Below are 19449 nucleotides of genomic sequence, written 5' to 3' on the forward strand. Positions count from 1 at the left end.
CTTCTTTTGTGTTGGTCTGATATCATCTGCCATGTCTTCTATGGCACACAGTGTGAAAAACCTAAGCAAGCCAGAAGGATCTCAGCCAGTTTCCTTTTATAATACTCTTTATTTGATTAAAGAATTTGTATTCTTGTATACACTGGAATGTGTTCTAGTCCCTAGGCCATTATTGTACAGGGTTACAAAAAATGGGTTTCTTTTTTTAAATATTACGCTCAAAATTTAAGAAAAACGCTCCTTTGATGTTCGAACTAAATTCGACTCCATTTTAAAATCATACAGACAAGCAACTCTTGAACAGAACTGAATTAATAGGATTCATTGTCTACTTTGCTACAGAACAGGGCTGGCTTCCCTTCTCATAGAACACACCACCCTCCCATCAAAAGAACAGGGCTTATTTCCTCACTGGTGCGTACTATTAACGGAAGAGAGACTGCTAACTTCTTTGGCAGATGACCCTGTGGGAACTGACATGCACTTACTCTCATGGAAGTACTCTTCTTGAAGCACACTACGTAAGTTTTTAGGACTTACGAGGACAGGACGCGTGCCGCCCGACTCTCTCACTGCTCAGAGCCAGTAGCCTTTCATACAGCAGCAAGGCACCATGTCGTTGGCCAGTTACAACCCAGCAGGAGCCAGGTTAGGACCACCGACCGCTCACTCAGTGACAGGCCCCCGAATCAAATGGGCAAGATGAATTCTGAAGAGAGCACACTCTGTGGGATGAATTAAATAATGCTATGCAGGCAGTCAGAGAAGGAATGTCTCTGTGATGACAAATAACACTCAGGTGCTGTTAATGCTCCACAAAGGTCACATCAGTCCAGCATGTACTCTGGAAACTAGTATCATTTTCCTCCTACATTGCAAAGGGCTCAGAGAAAACACTAGTTTCAGACAGGTCCTAATAGAACTTGCAATCAGTGCACAGGCTGAATAAACTAGTCTCCATACCTCTTCACAGGTCCTCACCCTGGCAGGCAAAGTGGTTCGACTTACCAAGAAACTCGAGCAGCTCAAGTCGGGATACACAGATGGTTCTAAATGAACGAAACTGCTTTAAAATTTTGGCCCAAGAGCTATCGCAATAGACACAGACCCTAAAATGGGACGTGGGTCACTTCTGGATGGTCCTTCCTTCGCAGCAGCAACTAGACAATTCAGAGGTGCAGTCTCTGCTCCCTACAAGCCCACTCTGATCTAAAGACACCAAACAGGAGGCCTACAGGCCTCCTGATAAGCCCAAACATAGGTTCATCACTGTAAAGCAGGGCTGAGGGGACAGCAAATGATGGTGCGGAGCCAAAAGGACAGAGCATCTCAGCTAAGACTCATAACTCCTGCCACAACCCCCACCTTAGAAATTGGAGTCAACTTGTTCCACTTCTACCAGACAGAAGTGGTCCAGTGAAGCAAAATGCCCTTGTACATATTATCTTAATGTCTGCTTTCATCAATAGAAACACAAGTTGAAGGCAGAGGAAAAATTAAAATGGCAGCACCAATAACAGAAGTGTGTGTGAGGTTTAAAAAAAGGAAGAGAATAATGTCTAGCATGCTCTGGGACTGAGCTCTAGTCAGCTTCTTGCAAGAAGGGGAAGTGTTCTCTGCGGAGATCTTGCTTTTCTGCTGGCCAGTAAAAAATCTGCCAAAGAAATTTGCAGTCTTTCCTCCTGTGATCATGTCAATACTCTGCCAAAAAATGTCTATGACCCAGGAACACTGCAAATGGCCAACAGAGTCACATGTCTTAGCAGAGAGGACTGCGGCGTTCCAGACATTCAGAATCAACTTCGGCCTCTTTTATTTATATTTTTTTTAATTTAAAAATTTCCTTCACGATTTCCCACAGCTGGCATTACAGAATTTCATACTTGTCCACCAGGAAGGTGGTCTCAGTAGAAAACCTTACAGGACTGTTCCCATCTACCTGGGTCACTTTGGTAACCTGTGGAGATAACACACTCAGTTAGTTTAGCATTTAACACTGTGGTCCCAAGTCATGGCTAAGTAGAACTTTCTGATTAACTCTGAGGCAGTCACAAGGCTAAAATTAGCCTATTACTTTGAAACCCAAGTCAGTACCGTAAGAAAGAGCTTTGTTCTCAGGAAACCTGAAAACAGGAGAAAGATAACTCTGATGTCCAATCTTGACAATAACTTCACATCTGCTTAAAACAGGCTGCAAAGGGTTAAGCGGCGCTTGTGAGCTACAGCTCAACAGAGGATGGGCAGAGAGCTTACGTTGAGAAGTCTGTTCGCTTGGAAAGTCGATAGATTCTCTAACACAAGTTTGAGGGCAATTCATTACTACTTAGAAGATGCATGAAGGCTTAACTCAAACTGTAGGCAAGTTCTAGGAAGCTGCAGTTAGCAGAACTATTCACCGGTACCAACGAATCCGGTTAAAAACATAATACTACTAACAGCTAAGCCCTCACTAAATGGGACAGCAGTGCGTACGCATCACACCCCACCACAGCAGTTTTTACCCAAAGGATGAACTGAGGAAGCTTGCAAGAGGTAAGAATCACGTTGTGAAGCACTACACCTGCAGAGCCATCCTCAGCAGCACTGCTTACTCTTTAACTGGGACCAGTTGGAGGCAGAGGAAGGGGCAGTCTCAGATTCACAGAGAATTAAAGAGGAGACCACAGCACTGTGACAAAGAGCTGCCTCTGAGGAAGATGGCCTATCTCTCCATCACCTTTCTAGGGAAGGGGATAGCACAATAAGGCAGACAGCTAAAGAACATCAGCTGCACAGGTAAGTAGATGCCACACATGTAGCCAGAGAGGCTAAGGACAGCTCTCCTCGGCATTATTAGCATGAAACAGCGACAGCATGCTCTGCCAAGTGCCCCCAGTGCATTCAGCTCTTTCAGAGCGAGTCCTGCACCAGCAGTAACCATACCTGTATGTTACAATAGTTCTTTTTGGAGACGAAGGAGACTTGCACTGGGAAGAAGTCATTTGGCTGCCCTGCTATGCTGAATTCCAGGCTGCCACTCTTGTTTTTGGCATCTATCACTGGCAGGCACCACTCAAGGAGGTTTCTCCGGCTATCATGGCGATACTCGCCATCAATCTCCCCAATCACTGGTGCCCCGACACCAGACCTAGAGCAGGCGACAAGAAGCTACAATAGCTTATCTGTCCTTAGGTAAGGGTACACCTGTTCAAGCCCATAGGCATGGGCCAGACAGAAAAGGAAAGGAATTGACAGGATACGTGAAGGCACTTGTCAGCTCTGCCCCTAGGTGGAACGCTACTTACGGCAAAGGGATGGTGATGATCACATCATTCAGTTCTAGGCTCTCTTCTTGCAACTCGTATTCAATGTTCACGTCACAACTGTTCCCACTTTCTGATGGCCAGCAGTTAACTGAGGACACAAAAATAGTATCCTAAACCATGTAATCTTTGTAAGTGAAGCAGGTGTTCCAAAAATGATGCACTTCAAGTCAGAATTTCTTGTTGATAATTGTGCTGTGCTTTTTTTGAAGAGCTGCAAAAAGCTTTTCTTAAAAGCATTACTGAAAGCAATTCACTAGTGTGAACAACAGGTACTATCTAAATAGAAGACACAAAGGTCTTCCCATCTCTGCACTCTAGTAGTCTCATAACATATCTCACTCCAGAGCCAGCTGTGCTTCTGTAAGGCAGGGTGCAAGCTGGCAAGCCTCAGCTGAAGATAAGCCTCTTCCGCCCAAGCTCCCCAGGCCATATACAAAATGCCACATGCGCGCTTGAACTCACTTGTCAGAGGAATGAAGGACTCTTCTGTGGTCTGCAACCTCCACTTCAGCACACCCACGTCACTGTTAATAGGGAATGATTTCTCTGGGTTCTTCAAACCAATCTGCGATTCCGCAGTGAAGAGCTTCTTGTCCACATTTGGGTGGGTCTGAAATGGGAACATAAGCCCAGACTGTGTCTGTCACTGCGGTAATTTTAAGCCTTGGGACAGAACTATATATAGGTAACTCTGGTTCTAACAAGATGGCCCCACACATCCCCAAGTATTTTCTTCTAGAAAACACACCTTTTAATTGTTCCTGTCTCAGAAACCCTACTGGACCACATCTGCTTATCAACTTACAACTCCTTCCAGAAAAACATGGATCCATGAAGAAAAATTGACACCACTGGAATTTTTACTTGTAATTTAGTCCAGACACTTTAAGCGAGGGAAAACCAGGGTGATACTTACAGAACAACTGTAACAATGCTTAAAATCTGAAATAATGTTTTTAAAACATTCATTCTTCAGAAAAAAAAAGCAGCCTCCTAAAATGTTCCAATCTCACACCACCTGGAAGAATACTCTGAAACCACAAGAATACTACTTCATCAGCAGCCTTTATGCATATATTAACACAAACGATGGCAGTCAAACTCAATTTAAACCACAGCATCAAATATGAACAACTTTTAAAAAGCAAAGGATTTTTGTTAGTTAACGTTCAAGTTACACTAGAAAGACAAGAGTCAACATTGGGTTTGATTTAATCTTCCCTCTGAAGTGGCAAATGCGGGAGTACTGTTCAGAATTTGTTTGAGATGAGCTGATACGGAATCTACTACTTTATCAACAGACCTACAGCCAGCTAAATACAGGCCAGTTCTTGCCCTGAAGGATGGAGCCATGCAACATATCAAAGCAAAACAATCTTCCAAGCTCAGTAAGGTAACAGAAATACACAGGAAAAAAAGGGAAGAACATCTCTCTAAGACTCTTCTGAGGTTATAGTACTAACTGCAACCAGGGGCTCCAGTTCTGACAACTGTTTTTGATACTTACAGAAATGGCAAGACACAAACGACCGGGAGGAAACAGCTTTTTAGAAAATAAATTCATTCTTCATCGGCACAGTAACTTAACACTCCTGCTCCATGGCTAAAGCTCACACGGTAAAACTAGCATCAAGCAACACATCAGACTGCTGCAAAGTCCAAGTGACATCAGGTGGCATGCCAATGTGCATCAGTAGATAGATAAGGCTCTGAAGGTACGAAGACAAGCATGAGATTGGATTTTTCAAGCGAACTTCAGCCTTTTGGCCATGAGCTGGCCCTGTACTTATGCTGCAGTAATGTCTACAGCAAGTATTGGTATTTTCAATGCATTTGCTGAGAAGGCTTGGACAAAAGCATAGTAGAGTGGGATGCACTGAAATAGTTCCCATATTTTGCCCTGGAGAGCAGCAAAAGCATGTTCAGCAGCATGGAAACAGACTCTACCTGTAACTGTACTCCCCTCTTGTCTTCATTCTCTACATGCAGGCGAATCCGTGCACACTTTTCATCAGAGATGTGCAGTACAATCATGCCATGCAGCTCCATATTCTGCAATCCTCCATCACGGCCACAAGTCAAGGAAATTTTTTCTTCTATTTTCATATGCACGCTAGACAGAAGAAAAGCAGTATCTCAAGTACTACACTTATATCTAACAGACAAGATGTGAGGTTAGTGTTCAAGACAGTGATGGCCCCAAACAGAGTAACATAGACAGGACAACAGATGCACACAGCAACACTGCTCCAGGAGGCACCAATCTACAGACGCAAGCCCGGAACGAAAAAAAGTCCAGAAAAACAACAATATATAGCATCTTGATATGCTGTTCACTGAATATCCCTTTAATTTGCAGCAGCTTGCCTCATGGCAGTAAAGGGTTCTGAATTGCCATGTAGAAAACAAACCACGACTTCTCGTACTCTACACTACAATTAAACAGGAAGTCTTTGTGTCTGGGAACAGAAAAAACAGCAGCTACGTTACCTTATCTGAAGGCAAAAATGTCGGGAAAGAGCAACATTCCCAAAAGCAAAGAAAAATCTCCAATCTCAGCTAAACAATGGACGTGCATCCTATTTTAATTAAAGCAATGTCTAATCAAATGAGCCATCTATCTTTTTTTCGTTGTGCTTTCTAAGATTTTGCCCATCACCTTTTAACATACCAGATTCAACACACAAAAAGTTTAACAGCAAAAAAAGGCCCATTCCAAAAACTAAGAAGAAAGATTTTAATAGCTCTTGAAGCAACACTGGGATCATACAGGAAGCTGTAAGAACACTACTTTTAAAGCAAGGACAATACCTACCTCTCCATGTTGATGGGAGGAGCAAGAACTTTGGCTGCCTCTGTGGAGCGTTTGCCAACAGAAGTCATGATATTTTCTCCTTCTGATTTCAGCTTGTCCACAAAGTTATCCACCTCCTTCCCTTTAGCTCCAAGCTTCAGAGCTTTACTAGGACCTGAGGGCCTAAAGAAAAACACGCATAAATGTCTCCAAGCCAATTTAGGGCAGATTCATCCTTCCTCAGCTATCATCCATTACTATAACTGGACTATCTCCCCCCCCCCCCCGTCAGTGTCACTTTATCTTTGCAGTCTTTTTCAAAGAAGCCCAAGTATACAGCAGATGGTCTCATACGTAGTAAAACAGGTTGCAATGTAGATTGAATTCTGTTCCCAGTTCTACCAGTACCTGGTATCTCATTCTCAGACACAAAATGAGAAGCAGCCTGCCCATTAAGGACTTCATACTGACTATGAGATGCTCAGATGCTACAGTGACACATGTAACAGATGTCCTTAAATAACAGCCAGCTGGTCTAAAGAACATATAATGCATACTGGCTTACAAGCACCCATATTAAAGGCTTAGAGGTCAACAAACACAGATCAGCAAAATTAATGGGAGAGGCCTGACTGTATCAACAGGTATGGTAACCCAATGGGAGGGCTACACAGATAAGCCATAATTAGAGTTGCATGCTTTTTGCAGGAACAGGCAAGAGACCTGACCTCCAAAATAGTGTCCACCTGGCCAAACATTGGCAGATCCCTCCAGCATACAGTCCACAGGTGACTACTACCTTAGTACTGAGGCATGCCAGTTATTTTAGCACCCCTCTTTATCAAAACAAAAGCAACAAAGAAAGTAAGCCTCTAGAGGAGAATTATGGAAATCTTTTATTTGGGCACATACTTTTCAGCCAGTGCTAACTCCAAGGACTATTTGTTACCTACTACACACATACCTGGCAGGTGCTGGTGCCACTTTAGGCTTCTCTGTTTCAATGATGGTCTCTGTGATCATTGCTGCAGTTGTGCCTCCAGATACAGCTGAACTACCAAACCCACCAAAACCTGGTGCCTTTTTGCCCTGTCTCTCTGCATCCCTCCTGGCCTGCTGCAATTCCTTTGCTTTACGGCGCATCTCAGCTTTTGCCTCACGTTCCTGAGTCTAAAGGGAAAGATAAAAGGTTGAGAGTGCTTTGGGATCTCAGTCTTCGCCACACAGCAAGTAAAACTAAGCCAATTTGCTTATGAATCCATCGTGAAGGAAAAGAAAACAGAAGATGAACATTTAGCTTAGAGAGAAGCAAAATAAGGCTAAGACCTGTATCATAGCAGAATAACATTTTTGCTTTAAATGTAGCATTTCCCAGACAGAGAACACCAAACTTGCAATTACTTCTGCTCACCTCTCGGACAGCTCGGAACACTTTTTCTTCATGTGAGTCCATCTCAGTGAAGGTCCGAATTTGTGCCAGGTTTACATTTTCACGGTAGCCCAGAGCAACAATTTCATCAAAGGCAAAAATCAGGTCGAAGCAGTGTTCGGAGATCTCATTCTCCTCTAGAGCTCGACAATATTCAGGGATCTAGGTAGGGAAAAATATGCCAAAGGAGTCCTCGCAGAAACAGATGTAAGCACGTCTTAACATTTTCTTTCTGCTATCCCCGGACTTCAAATTTGTTCTAGATCCCCCACAAGACCTGCATACCACTGAACTCCTTGATGTTCCTCTCTGTTGTTAATAAACAACATGGTGAGCTTTTAACACATTATGTTATTTTTTCTGAACTCGAAATATTTAGACAACCTCTTAATTCTGCAACATTGTAACTTACAGAAACCTACACAAAAAAAAAAAACACTGCACAGCTGAAGAACTTCCTGAAGGTCCTCTAGCTGTATATGACAGAAACAGGCTATAAAATCAATATAATGACATCTGCACAAATATACTACTTAGAAATATCTCTGAGGTAACATCGTACTTCTAATAACCACATACTGTAGCATCATGTTATTCTGTTTTTAGAAGAAATATAGGTGTTGCCTTAAGAACATAGCAAACATTTCATGCTAAATTTACTGTAGCAAATTCCCTTCAGTCTCACCACTAAAACTGCAACCAAAAGCTCTCCATGCGCAATTCAAAAATGCTGCAGAAACATACAAGATCAAGACCACTGCCTACCTCCACATCAGGAAATGGTTATAGAAAATGAAAATCTGTTCAGGTGGAGGCAAGACAGTGTTTCAGTAATCAGGTTCCCTTATAACAGCTTTGTTTCATACATACATGCAAATTTGCACACAGTGTTTTCAAGTGTAGACCCTTACCACTCTGGAGAAAAGTCGGAGTGTTTCCAGGTCTTCCAGGATGTTGCTGTTTTTGGTGGTGATCAGCACCATGTAGAGCTTCTCCATTGGCTGATATACATACCGCACACTCTCTGTTTCCACAAAAGTGTGCTGCTTCCCAGTGTTCATGAGTTTCGGGAAAGCTGCCAGTAGTCCCTCGATGCGGGTTCGAGTCATCTCCACAAACTGTCGGGAGACAATGGCCTTCCCCGCCTTTGTGCAGACCGCTGCGGCCAGTAGCACCTGTGGGGAGGGCAAACGCCCCGTCAGCTGCACCCTGCAGGGGGCAGGTCTCCAACACCACACAGTCTCTGTAAGTCTGACACACAATGACTTGTTCAAAGATAGAATAGTTTCTAGCTAGCATTAAACATAGGATTGTTTTGAAATGCGAGGTTTCTCCTCAATGCCACATTTACAGTAAAGTCATATTCACAAAATATGGAAAGCTGTGTTAATTACAGCACACAGATGATTCTCCTGAGTATTTCACAGATGTTATCATACCAACAACACAAAGCCACTTAGGCAATTACCCATTTACATTCTCTGATTGCCTCAGGAGTACCAAAGCTTCTTTCTGAAGTTTGTCCTCAAGGAAAACTAGCTTCTTGATTTAGTCAACATAAGGCAGTTTTCTGCAGCAAAAATCTAAATCCCCAATACTATCTATTTACAGCCCTGTAATAATAAGGCAAGTGTTAGCAGCTCTCAAATGCAGACTGATTTAAAGCCCTACCTGACATCCAGAGCAATAGGGCTCTGTGTATGCCCAGGTGAGACATTCAGATGCCTTGATAAAACTGTCAGTCTTCTCTACTACCCTAGGAGCCCTAACGCTTCGCAACTCAGGGACAAACAGACAAACATGTCCTGAAATGAACAGGCCAAAAGCAAGCTTCTCTTCTCTAACTACTCTGTAAAAGGTCTCAGAGCACAACACAAGAGAGCTAAAGAGAGCACCAAGCTTTCAAAGTGGTGAGCTAACATGCAGCTCTCCTCTTCCACTGAGCTATTGAGGAGAAGAGAGCATGGCAGCCTCTGCTGAGAGAAATGACACTACGGATGGGAAACAAGGAGCAGGATTTACTCCAACAGAGGAAAAACCTCACAGCTTTATGCTGCCTACCAGTGAGGGAGGCTGGCCGGCCCTCTCCTAAGCCTGGTGCTACACACCCGCGGTACCAGTCACAAGGCCCTGCCGAACACGAGTCTTCCTGCTCCGCAGGACCTTTAAGACAAGCGCGCTGAAGCTTGCCTACGGCAGCAGCCACGAAGGCCTGCAGGGTTTGGCGACAGCGCAGCGAACGTGCCCTCGCCGCGCCAAGCGCTGGCGACGCCGGCACCACAGTTCCGGGGTGACGGGGGGGAAGGGGGCAGCAGCACCCGCCCGCCCAGGCCCAGGCCCAGGCCCTGTCCGCGCCGAGCCCCCGCGCTCCCCGCGGCGGGCCCCGGCAGGCGCGCAAGCACCGCCGCCGCCGCTCGGGCCGGGCCGCGCCGGGCCCCCGCAGCCTCGCTCGCCGCCGGCCCGGCCCAGGAGGCACACGGCGAGGCCCCCGCAGCGGCCGCAGCCCCTACCATGGCGGCGGCGGCGCCGAGCTCCGCGCTTGCTGCTCCGCACCGCCCGCGGCTCCTCGCGCAGCCCCACAAGATGGCGGCGCCGAGCCACGTCCCCAGCCGGAAGCGGCGCCACGCACGCGGGGCGGGGCTCGGGGGGCCAGGGCTGTCCCGGGGGAGGCCGGCGCTGCCCCGGGGGAGGCCGCCGGGCATCGGCCGCCGGCGCCGCCCCGCGGGCCGTGCCACGCCCTCCGCCTCCGGGCAGGGCCAGGCCGGGCCGGGCCGGGCTGCGGCGCGGCCTTTTCCCCGTAGCGCGCCGCTCGCCCTCCAGGGAGCGCTGATGGGAGGCTCTGTACCACCATAGAGGCTTGGCGGGACGGGAGCCCGGCGGGCCGCTCTGGCTGCGGGCGGCTAGCGAGGCGAGGTCTCGCGCGAGCTGGTCGCCATGGCGACGCCGCGGGCGCCATGGCGGAGCCGCGGGCGCTGGAGGTGAGCGGGCGGCCGAGGGCCGCGGGGCCGGGCTCCCCGCCGCGCGCGCCGCCTCAGCCCGCCTCTCTGCCTAGACCCGCCTCGTCGAGGACCAGCCGTACGACGAGAGCCTGGAGCTGCCCGAGGCCGAGGAGGCGGGCGGCGCGGTGTGGCGGCCGCCCGGGGCCCGCTCGCCGCCGCCGGGGCGCCGCCGGGGCCGCCGCGGGCCGGGGCCGCCGCGGGCGGGCGGCGGAGTCCCGCGGGCGCGGCCCGGCCGCAGCAGCGACGAGGAGGGCGGCGGCAGCAAGGTAGGAGCGGGCGCAATTGCGGCGGGGCGCGGCCCGGCCCGGCCCGGCCCGGCCCAGCTCGGCGCTCTCACCCAGGAGGAGGCGGTGCCGCGCCGCGCCGCGGCCCCCAGCGAGGACGAGGACGACGACGACGACGATGAGGACGAGAGCTCCGAGAGCGACTCGGCCGACGACGAGGAGGAGGAGCGCGGCGCCGCGCTGGCGGGGTGAGGGTCCCGTGCTCTCCCGGCATCGTTTACGCCGCGTGCTGCTTTGTGCTCACCGGATCTTTAAAACAGCCCCACGCAAACTCTCTGTCACTGTCCTGCTGCTTGGCTGGGATGCCTCTGACAAAAGTAGTTCAGTACTGTTACTGTGTGCAAGAACTCTTCTGTGAGCACTTCAAGATAGTTCCCTCGTAATTTTGTTGTACAGTTGGATCCAGGTTCCTGCCTTTCTACCATTAGCACCCTTGTACAGAACCTACTGTGATTTAATCTTCATCTGAATATCCTTTCCTTTCTTTAGTGCCTACAACCCAGCAGACTATGATTATCTGCCAGTATCTGCTGAAATTAAAGAACTCTTTGAATATATAAGGAGGTGAGTTGAAAGAGTTTTAGGCTCTGTTTTCTTCTCCTTTGACTTAACGATAAATTTTGCAGGTAAGTTTGTAGTTACCTGCTGTGTGTGTTCCTGTGTGTGCTTGCTTTTCAGGTACACTCCCCAAATAATAGAAATCGAACACAAACTGCAGCCTTTCATTCCAGACTTCATTCCTGCTGTTGGAGACATTGATGCATTCTTAAAGGTATACCAGTTTTGAGGTACTTCTCTCTTTCCTGCTGCACATGCTGAAAGAGTATGTGGCACTGCTGATTTTAACAGTCAAAGAGGCCAACCACACCATCTGTGCAGCAGTGAGCGACCTTTGCTCTGAGTTGTGGGAGGTACTGTACTAGACACCTAGGAAGTCACACTCCAAATGGTTGTGACTGGTGTGGTCAGCTCCGTGACCTCTTCAAGCAAAACATACATCACTTGAGCTAATGGCTACACCTTCTTTTGTCCAACACCTTGTGTATTTCAGGTAGTGCTCTTCTCATACAGTTTCTTTTACAAAATAGCAGGCCTGCCAGTTGCTTTTAGAGTGTGATGATTAAACCACACAGAAGGTCTGTACTAAATAGCCCCTATTTCCTCTCCATTAGAATTACAGGTTTTCGGTTTATCTGCAGGTTCCACGTCCGGATGGCAAACCTGACAACCTCGGCCTGCTCGTCCTAGATGAACCATCTACAAAGCAGTCAGATCCCACAGTGCTCTCTCTTTGGTTAACAGAGAATTCCAAACAACACAACATCACAGTGAGTTATGAGGGAAAAGGAGACATTTACTGCACACTATAGGGAAAAGATGATGTTTTAGTCTTACTTTGTGGCTGAATGAATACAATGTTGCAGCAAAACAGATAACTTGGCTTTCAAAAAACAACAACAACCGAAAAACAACAATCCTTTTCAACCGTTAGACTGAAATGCATCTAAAACCTTGCTTCAGGGAAGTCTTGGTACAGACTTGTATCTATGTTTCCTTTTGTTTGTCACTAACTGGTTTTACTCAGCATTTTGTTTCCCCGGTGCTCTTCTGTCTGCAGAAACCAGCTGACATGGTGCAGCTAGGAAAGAGCAAATATACAGTTCAATCAGAAAAAACCACAGGGTTTGCAAGAATCTGCTACAATGTGTTTTCAGATTCATATTTTTATTTTTAGCAGCAGATAAAAGTGAAGAGTATAGAGAATGCAGAAAAGAACCCCAAAGCCATTGACAACTGGATCGAAAGCATCAGTGAGCTGCATCGTTGCAAACCACCTGCCACTGTCCATTACACTAGGTGAGTCATTATACCAGCTCTCCTTTACCTTAGCAGCTGCATGTGCTTGTGCAGTGTAAAATCGGCTCAGTGGAAGGCTAGTAGGAGAGCCCGGGAGTACTGAGTGGAGCTATCCAAGTGACACTAAGAAGGAGAAGGCATTTGTGGCTTTACAGGGCAGTCATGCAGTCTGTGTATGCAGGACACTCACTTCCCCCTCTGCCATTCTCTTTTCTTCCCTAACTTGAATTAGCTCAACAGCTAGGACATCTAACGTGCAGCTTCATGCAAGCAGTGAGTTTGCAAAAAAGTGAAAAACCTGGGTAAATCAGAGGAGGCAAGGCTATTATTCTTACCATGTCTTCGTTCAGTTCTCAGCTGCTGTGGCAGTCCCTTCTGCCCAAACTCATAATTTGAAGCTGTCCAACCCCACTCCAAAGGATATACTGTTTCTAGCATCTTCCGTTAGCCATAGTGCCAGGCACAGATGTTACACCTTTAAAACTTAGCCTTGTTTTCTTAAATAAAAATGCCCAAACTGACGTTCCACAGACGTACTGTCCCACAACGGGACAGAACAGAGGCTGTCCCATGTACACCAGTCTGGCAGTTGGAAACTATTTCCATTACCTGCACATAACCCTGAAGTATATGGGTTTTTTTTCCCTTGCAGACCAATGCCTGACATTGAAACTCTCATGCAGGAATGGTTACCAGAATTTGAAGAACTCCTGGGAAAGGTATGTTGTCCAGGTGATGAGTAGTTAGTTCAGTGCATGATACTAGTAACCTCCTTGCATGTAATCTGGGTTTCTATTCCTTTTTGACTGCTTTGCCTGTAGCCTGATTAGTTCAGATTTGTTCCTTTTCTAGCATTTCTCCCTTACCAAGAGATAGGAGGAGCAGCCTAATGCCTGAATTCCCAGCCACAGCCCAGGCAGCCTCTGTGATGGGCCTAATATTGGTGCATGCTCTCAGATTTTTGCTGTGTGGAAATAGAGCTGATAAATACTTCTGTTCCAGGTGGGCCTCCCAACTGCAGAGATAAGCTGTAGCCTGACAGAGTACATTGACATGATATGTGGTAAGCAGAGGATATCCCTTTCTTCCTCTTCTTCAAAGACATCTGATTGTCTCTAGCCCAGAAACTACCAGAAAATAGAAACATGAAGCTTTAAAAGATACTGTGAGGTGACAACATTATCTCATGCTGGTCTCGAGATGATGTCTCAGGCAGTTATAAGCTCAGTGCTATTCCTTATGAAGAGGCTTGGGTTCCGTCTACTCTGCTGGGCAGGCTGCTGAGAGTGATTAGAGAACTCTCCTCCTGTTCTAAGAGTTTAAAGGAAAAAAAAAAAAGCAACCTAGTACTTCTAGGTGCACTTGGTCCTTCTGGATATTCAGGACAGACCAGCTCCAGTCCTGTGCACTCCTGACTACTGAAGACACAAATGTACAGCTAGCCTGGCATTAGCAAAAGCAAGAGGCCTATATAGATGTAGGTTCAGCCCCAAGAAGCCAAGACCATATTTGGCTGCTTGCAATGGGAAGTGAACCCTTGTGCCAGACACGTGTGGCCTTTGATGAACAAAGGCCCAAGCAATGGGAGGCAGCTGGTACTTACAGCACTTACTTTCTGCAGGGCAGTATGGCCCATGTACTCTCGTGCACTTCTGGTATTTGTTTGTAGCCATTCTGGACATCCCTGTGTACAAGAGTCGGATCCAGCCTTTGCACGTCCTTTTCACTCTCTACTCGGAATTCAAGAACTCGCAGGTAAGCAGCTCTGGCCAGGCCCTGGTCACTCAGCTGGGAGCATTACACGACTTCTGCCCCTAAAACTGGCCTTGCTACGTTGTGTGTGTTTGCAAACTGCTAATAGGCCAACATAAAAGGGGCCTAAAGAACATTTTCAAAGCTTTTAATTTTCCTAATATCTCAGAGAAACAATATTAGTATTGCAGCATTACACAAGGTGCCTCTGATTTATTGTAAAGGTGGGATGCAGCAGTGTTTAACAGTCCAGCATAAGTCCAGAATATTTTTCCCAGTGAAGAAATGGTGAATGTGCTAAGCACAGAGAGGAACTTGGACAGAACAAGGTTGGAAACGCCAGAGGCCAACACAAGGCTCTAGGTGGCTGCTGACCACACAGGTCATACAGAGGGGAAGGGGCTTGTGTTTTCAGATGCTGTGTTTATTCTAGTTATTCAGAGTTAAATCTTTGCATTAACACTTTCTTTTCCCTGCAGCATTTCAAATCTCTGGCTGAAGGGAAGAAGGCTAGGAGCCCTCCATCCAACCCAGCTTCCCAAGAAGCAGAAGTGTTAAGCTTTACATGAAGCTTCACCTTAAATCTTGAGCTCCTGGATCAATATCTGCTGCTGGGTGTAGAGATTTGACCAAATGAACTCCTAAGGCAAAGCACAGCGTTCCAAAAGTCTCCCATATTTTATGGGCACTGCTAAGCTGCTAGGGAATCATAGAATAGAGTTTTACTCATGGCATTTGTTGCAGATGCTGCCTGATCCCTCCGTTGTGACTTGTCCCCAAGAAATACAGCATTATACTAGCTCTACCAAATGGGAGACTCTACATGACACATTACAGAATACAGACTCGTAGAGTACACCTGACGAGCACTACAGCAGGTGGAAATAAATTCTATGCTCAGACACCAAAATGATTCACCTGGTGTGTTCCAAGGTCTTACCATACTCCAGATCTCTCAGATCTCCTTTGCCTGTTGCTATTGAGTCCCTTTTACTATTCTCAAGTCATGTTGTTATGGGCAACAGTATCATTGCTTCCTTTCTGCACTTTGTGCCAAAAAGAGTTTGTGAAAATCAGAAGAGCTTGGGCAGGGACAGTTCTCTCAGCTTACCTCTCAGTGCCTGCAGGTAGCAGCAGGTGACACAGGATGCGTTTGTTATAGGCTTCAGGTGGTCAAAGACTGATGAGAGCAGCATGTTAAAATCTGGAGGACTGTTTATGTTTCTTGCTCCCACCAGCTGTTTTAACAGAGCTCAGCAGAGAAACAAATGATTAGGAGAAGTAACCAGTACAGCACTACACAGACACTTGAGTTTAGTTTATTGCTGTTAGGAAGACTCTTTCCAGCCACTGGGACGCTGTCTGCCCACGTCTGTCACAGCTCTGGCAGAGGTGGCGAGGTTCCCAGAGCAAGCAGGTCACAAACCTGCTAAACCCCAGGCTGGTGCTTACCCTTGCTCTGGGAGGAATCAAGGCAGTAGCAGCTTGACAGAGTCTGTCTATAAACAGCTTTGCTGCATTTGGTGGTAATCTATTTTTAAAGTGCGTAAGTTAAATAAAACATGCCTTGGCTAACAGCGTAGCTACTGAAAACAATTAAGGGAGCTACTGCCAGCTTGCTGCTCCAATGCATAGCTTAACGTATTGCCAAGGGGCTGCTCAGTGCCAGCAACCTAACGAGACTCCCTGGCTCCCTCAGCCGCAGTTGTTCCAACACAGTACCCAGTGCCAGGCAGCCCCCTGAGCTATGGCAGCTTTCTAGCAATGAGAGTGCCCACAGGTGGCTTCAGGAGTTGCTCTGTCCGGAAGCACGCTCATGAAGTAAGGGGGACTGGTGCCCTGGCAGGACACAAGGCTCACAAGTGGCCATTACTAAGGACAAGAGCTGGGACACAGGAGCAGACAAGGGTGCAGAGCAGCATCCTGGAGCAGCAATGGCAAGCAGAGGGTGGTTTCTCTCAGGGCTTGACTGCATGGGCCACAGGAGCTCTCATGCTGCCATTACCTATTTGTAGCTGCATGTGAGTGAGGCAGGGCAGAGATTCATGTTCCCAAAATGCCATTCCCAGAGGTGCTTCCCTTTACAGGGAGCTGACCTGGCTTCCTTGGTGTCAATGGTGGGGTTGGTATGTGACTGCTGCACCTCTTCTTCACCAGTACTGGAGCACCACAGGGAGTCATCACAGTGTTTCTGCCTCCTCTCACCAAGCAAAGCCGTGCTTTTCCTACTGCAAGGACAGCATAGAACAGGAACACCCTGCATGCAGCTGGGATTTCTGACACTACCCTGTTCTCAGATGCTCTTGTCCATCCCAGCCTAAAGGAGCTAGAAAAGCCCTTTCCCCCTCAGATGATGCCTCCTGAAAACACTGTGCCCACCAAAACCTCCCGAGAGAACATCCGATTCTCAGTATTTTGGAATACAGGTGATCAAGGCAATTAAAACCTAGTTCTGCCTGACTGATGGCAGCCAAATTGGCAGGCATGCAAAATATAAGTCAGATTTTTGCTGCTAGGCAGAAAAACCAGGATCAAAAGGGGTTTCGGGAATCCGCAGCCCCAACAAGTCCCCTGGGCCTCTGCTAAGCCAACCCCACCTTGGTCCGCAAGGGGAAGGGGCTCCGCAGGATGCTGGTGCCCCCCCCCCCCCCATGGGCACTGCTCCCAGCCCAGGCTCACCAGGGCTGGTCAGTGCTGCGTGTCCCCAGCGAGAAGAGCCGGTCTCCTGGTAAGCAAGGGAGACGTGGAGGTTTTGGGGGCTCGCAGTATTGCTCGTATCCCGCCTGGAACACTGGCACAGATCACAGAGGGAGTCTGGCTGCTGACTGGGCTCCTGGGAATGTCTGGGAGGAGGCTGCAGTGCTGATGAACTTCCCTAGAGAAGGTTAACGTAGACTCACAGGCATTGCGTCTCACAGCTAGAGCTCACTGCTGCTAGTGTTGGATGCTTTGTAAATGAGGCCGGTCATCAAAAACTGGACAAACAAGCCCTGCAGGTCAAAGACAACCATTGCTGTCTGGAGCAGCTGCGGGGGCTGGCCTGCCCGCAGCATGGTGTCAGAGGCTGCTCGCCTGCCGAGCGCCGAGGCCTTCTCTTCCCCTGCTCCAGCCGTAGGGGAGCTCAACATTAAACAGAGCACTTTCACCCCCAGACCAAGCCCTGCGAGGAATGAGAGGTTACCTGGGAGGCAGGGTCCTGGGAGCCCTGCAGGGAGGACGATGTCAGGGAGCAGCATCAGGTGGTCTGCAGCAGCACAAGCAGCAGCACCAGCAGCCCTGGGCCCTCAGCCTCCGTGCACAGGATCTCAGGCACAACTGAGCGGGCGGACGCAGCTGAGAGAGCAGTGCCAGGCTGGAACATCGTCAGCCCTGCAGCCCCACAACGCCACACAGAGCGGTAGGCAGGGGCAGTCCCCAGCTCAGTCTGAGCATCCCCCCACACTTGTCCCCCAGCACACTGCATCTGTCCGTCCTGCTCTCCATGGCAGCACTGCATGGACTGTGCTGCAGTGCCGGCATTCCGCTGCTGGAGCCCACCTTGCTGCGGCAACGTCCCCACATCCTCTGCCCCCGCCCCAGATCGGCACGGCTGAGCGCTCACATCCTGCACGTGGGGCATCCCTCCAGGCCCCCTTTCCCAGCCCACGTGCCCGGTGGGACGAGCTATCTGACCAAGACGCAGTGCTGCACCCAGAGCTGTGGTGCCAGGCAGGTTTATTTGGGGCAGGACAGAGCCACGACAGAGCTGCGGTAGCCAACACGTTCCCTGGGGCAGCCCCCACGCAGGCAGCCCTGCAGCTGGGGAGCAGCCTGTGCCCAACTCGCCACAGTGGGCGAGGACGCGGCGGTGGTGGAGATGGGGGCAGCACAGGATCCGCACCCGCGGGAACGGAGACCTCCTCCAGCCGGGGCAAGGACGCGCCTGCCGGCCCACGGCGTCTCACAGCGGCCCCCTCACTCGGCCCCGGGATCGCGGGGGTCACGCAGCTGCCCCAGCATCTCGCAGAGCATCTGGTTGCAGAGCGCCGCATAGGGGTTCAGGAGCACCAGCTGCCGCCGCGCGAAGGCGCTGCCCAGGCGGGCTGCCCGCGCAAAGTCCCGCCGCGCCTCCTCCTCCTGGGCCTGCAGCCGGCGGATCAGGCCGCGCTGCACGAAGCTCTGGCAGGCGGCGCGGCCGCAGCCCCGGCTCAGGCGGATGGCAGCGTCCAGGTCACGCAGGGCGCCTGCCCACGGGGAGAAGAGGGCAGCGCTGCAGCGGGCTGGCATGCCGGCACAGCGCTCCGGCCCACCCGCACCCTTACCTGCCACGTCCCCGCAGAGGCGCAGGGCCTGCGCCCGGTTGTTATAGCCCGACGCGCGCTCGGGGAGCAGGCGGATGGCCTCGCCGAAGCGCTCAAGGGCCGTGCTCACGTCGCCGGACTCAGCAGCAGAAACTCCCTGCAGCTCCAGGTCCCGCACCTGCTCCAGCAGCTCCGGGGCAAAGGTGTCCTCTGCAGGGGGGAGCCGCCTTGGTCCCGCGCTCCGCCAGCGCCCATGGCCCCCAGGCGAGCGGGGAGCCCGCGGCTCCGGGAGACTCCGGCCGGTTGCAGCCTGGAGCTGACTGGCACCCTTGCATCCAGGCCCTGGGACCTCCCGCCTCAGGATGAGGAGGCCTAGGCTTGGAGCAGGGGCTCAACGTGCGCGGGGCTCGGCGCCAGCCTCGGAGCAGGCACGAAGCCCCAGGCGGCTCCTGCTCACTTCACCCCAGCCTCGGCCGCCGCTGCCGCCAGCCCAGCACGGGAACTGTGGGAGTCCCGCGGCCAAGCGGGGCTGCTCGTGCCTCTCCTCTCCGCCTCGGGGTGGCCCTGCCACCATGGTGATGGGTGCCTACCAGTGACAACCCATGCTGGGGGCCATCTCACCTTCCTCCTGGACCTCCTCTTCCTCATCCAGCCCAGGGACGTCCCCAAAAGGCGTGCTGGGGTTAAAGATGGTCTGTAGGACAGCTCTGTCGTTTGCCGTGGCCATGGTGGCTCTGGCACCGAGCTCC

At 49.8% G+C, this 19449-nt stretch overlaps 3 protein-coding genes across 3 annotated transcripts; 1 reads left to right on the plus strand and 2 right to left on the minus strand.

Moving 5' to 3' along the window:
• Positions 1-89: 89 nt before the first annotated feature.
• ARCN1 (archain 1) lies at positions 90-10130 on the minus strand. The gene is made up of 10 exons (XM_062594579.1): positions 10039-10130; positions 8440-8703; positions 7511-7690; positions 7064-7269; positions 6121-6282; positions 5253-5418; positions 3768-3915; positions 3285-3393; positions 2923-3127; positions 90-1957 (listed from the first exon to the last, which is right to left on the minus strand). The coding sequence occupies exons 1-10, from the start codon at positions 10039-10041 to the stop codon at positions 1868-1870; spliced, it is 1533 nt and encodes a 510-aa protein (XP_062450563.1). The 5' UTR covers positions 10042-10130; the 3' UTR covers positions 90-1867.
• A 214-nt stretch (positions 10131-10344) lies between these two features.
• On the plus strand, positions 10345-15330 carry IFT46 (intraflagellar transport 46). Its single transcript, XM_062594518.1, has 10 exons — positions 10345-10506; positions 10581-10999; positions 11301-11375; positions 11490-11583; positions 12011-12139; positions 12547-12668; positions 13321-13387; positions 13671-13731; positions 14338-14423; positions 14900-15330. The coding sequence occupies exons 1-10, from the start codon at positions 10483-10485 to the stop codon at positions 14987-14989; spliced, it is 1167 nt and encodes a 388-aa protein (XP_062450502.1). The 5' UTR covers positions 10345-10482; the 3' UTR covers positions 14990-15330.
• Positions 15331-18374: 3044 nt separating this feature from the next.
• TTC36 (tetratricopeptide repeat domain 36) lies at positions 18375-19449 on the minus strand. Its single transcript, XM_062594677.1, has 3 exons — positions 19322-19449; positions 18722-18910; positions 18375-18643 (listed from the first exon to the last, which is right to left on the minus strand). Exons 1-3 carry the CDS (start codon positions 19425-19427, stop codon positions 18375-18377), a joined length of 564 nt encoding a protein of 187 aa, XP_062450661.1. The 5' UTR covers positions 19428-19449.

The sequence above is a fragment of the Rhea pennata genome, chromosome 24, assembly GCF_028389875.1.
Source record: "Rhea pennata isolate bPtePen1 chromosome 24, bPtePen1.pri, whole genome shotgun sequence".
NCBI classification, from domain to species: Eukaryota; Metazoa; Chordata; class Aves; order Rheiformes; family Rheidae; genus Rhea; species Rhea pennata.

Bases quoted from the DNA above. Each gene is read 5' to 3' on its own strand.
- ARCN1 (XM_062594579.1), bottom strand. The intron at 5,419-6,120 runs GTAGGTATTGTC...TCTTCTGTCTAG, and splicing joins CCTCCCATCAACATGGAGAG to CGTGCATATGAAAATAGAAG. The intron at 3,916-5,252 runs GTAGAGTCTGTT...TTCCCATTTCAG, and splicing joins AGAGGGGAGTACAGTTACAG to ACCCACCCAAATGTGGACAA.
- IFT46 (XM_062594518.1), top strand. From the start codon at position 10,483: ATGGCGGAGCCGCGGGCGCTGGAG. The intron at 11,584-12,010 runs GTATACCAGTTT...GTTTATCTGCAG, and splicing joins ACATTGATGCATTCTTAAAG to GTTCCACGTCCGGATGGCAA. The intron at 13,732-14,337 runs GTAAGCAGAGGA...ATTTGTTTGTAG, and splicing joins GTACATTGACATGATATGTG to CCATTCTGGACATCCCTGTG.
- TTC36 (XM_062594677.1), bottom strand. From the start codon at position 19,427: ATGGCCACGGCAAACGACAGAGCTGTCCTACAGACCATCTTTAACCCC. The intron at 18,911-19,321 runs GTGAGATGGCCC...TCCCCCCTGCAG, and splicing joins AGAGGAGGTCCAGGAGGAAG to AGGACACCTTTGCCCCGGAG. The intron at 18,644-18,721 runs GTAAGGGTGCGG...CCCCGTGGGCAG, and splicing joins CCTCTGCGGGGACGTGGCAG to GCGCCCTGCGTGACCTGGAC.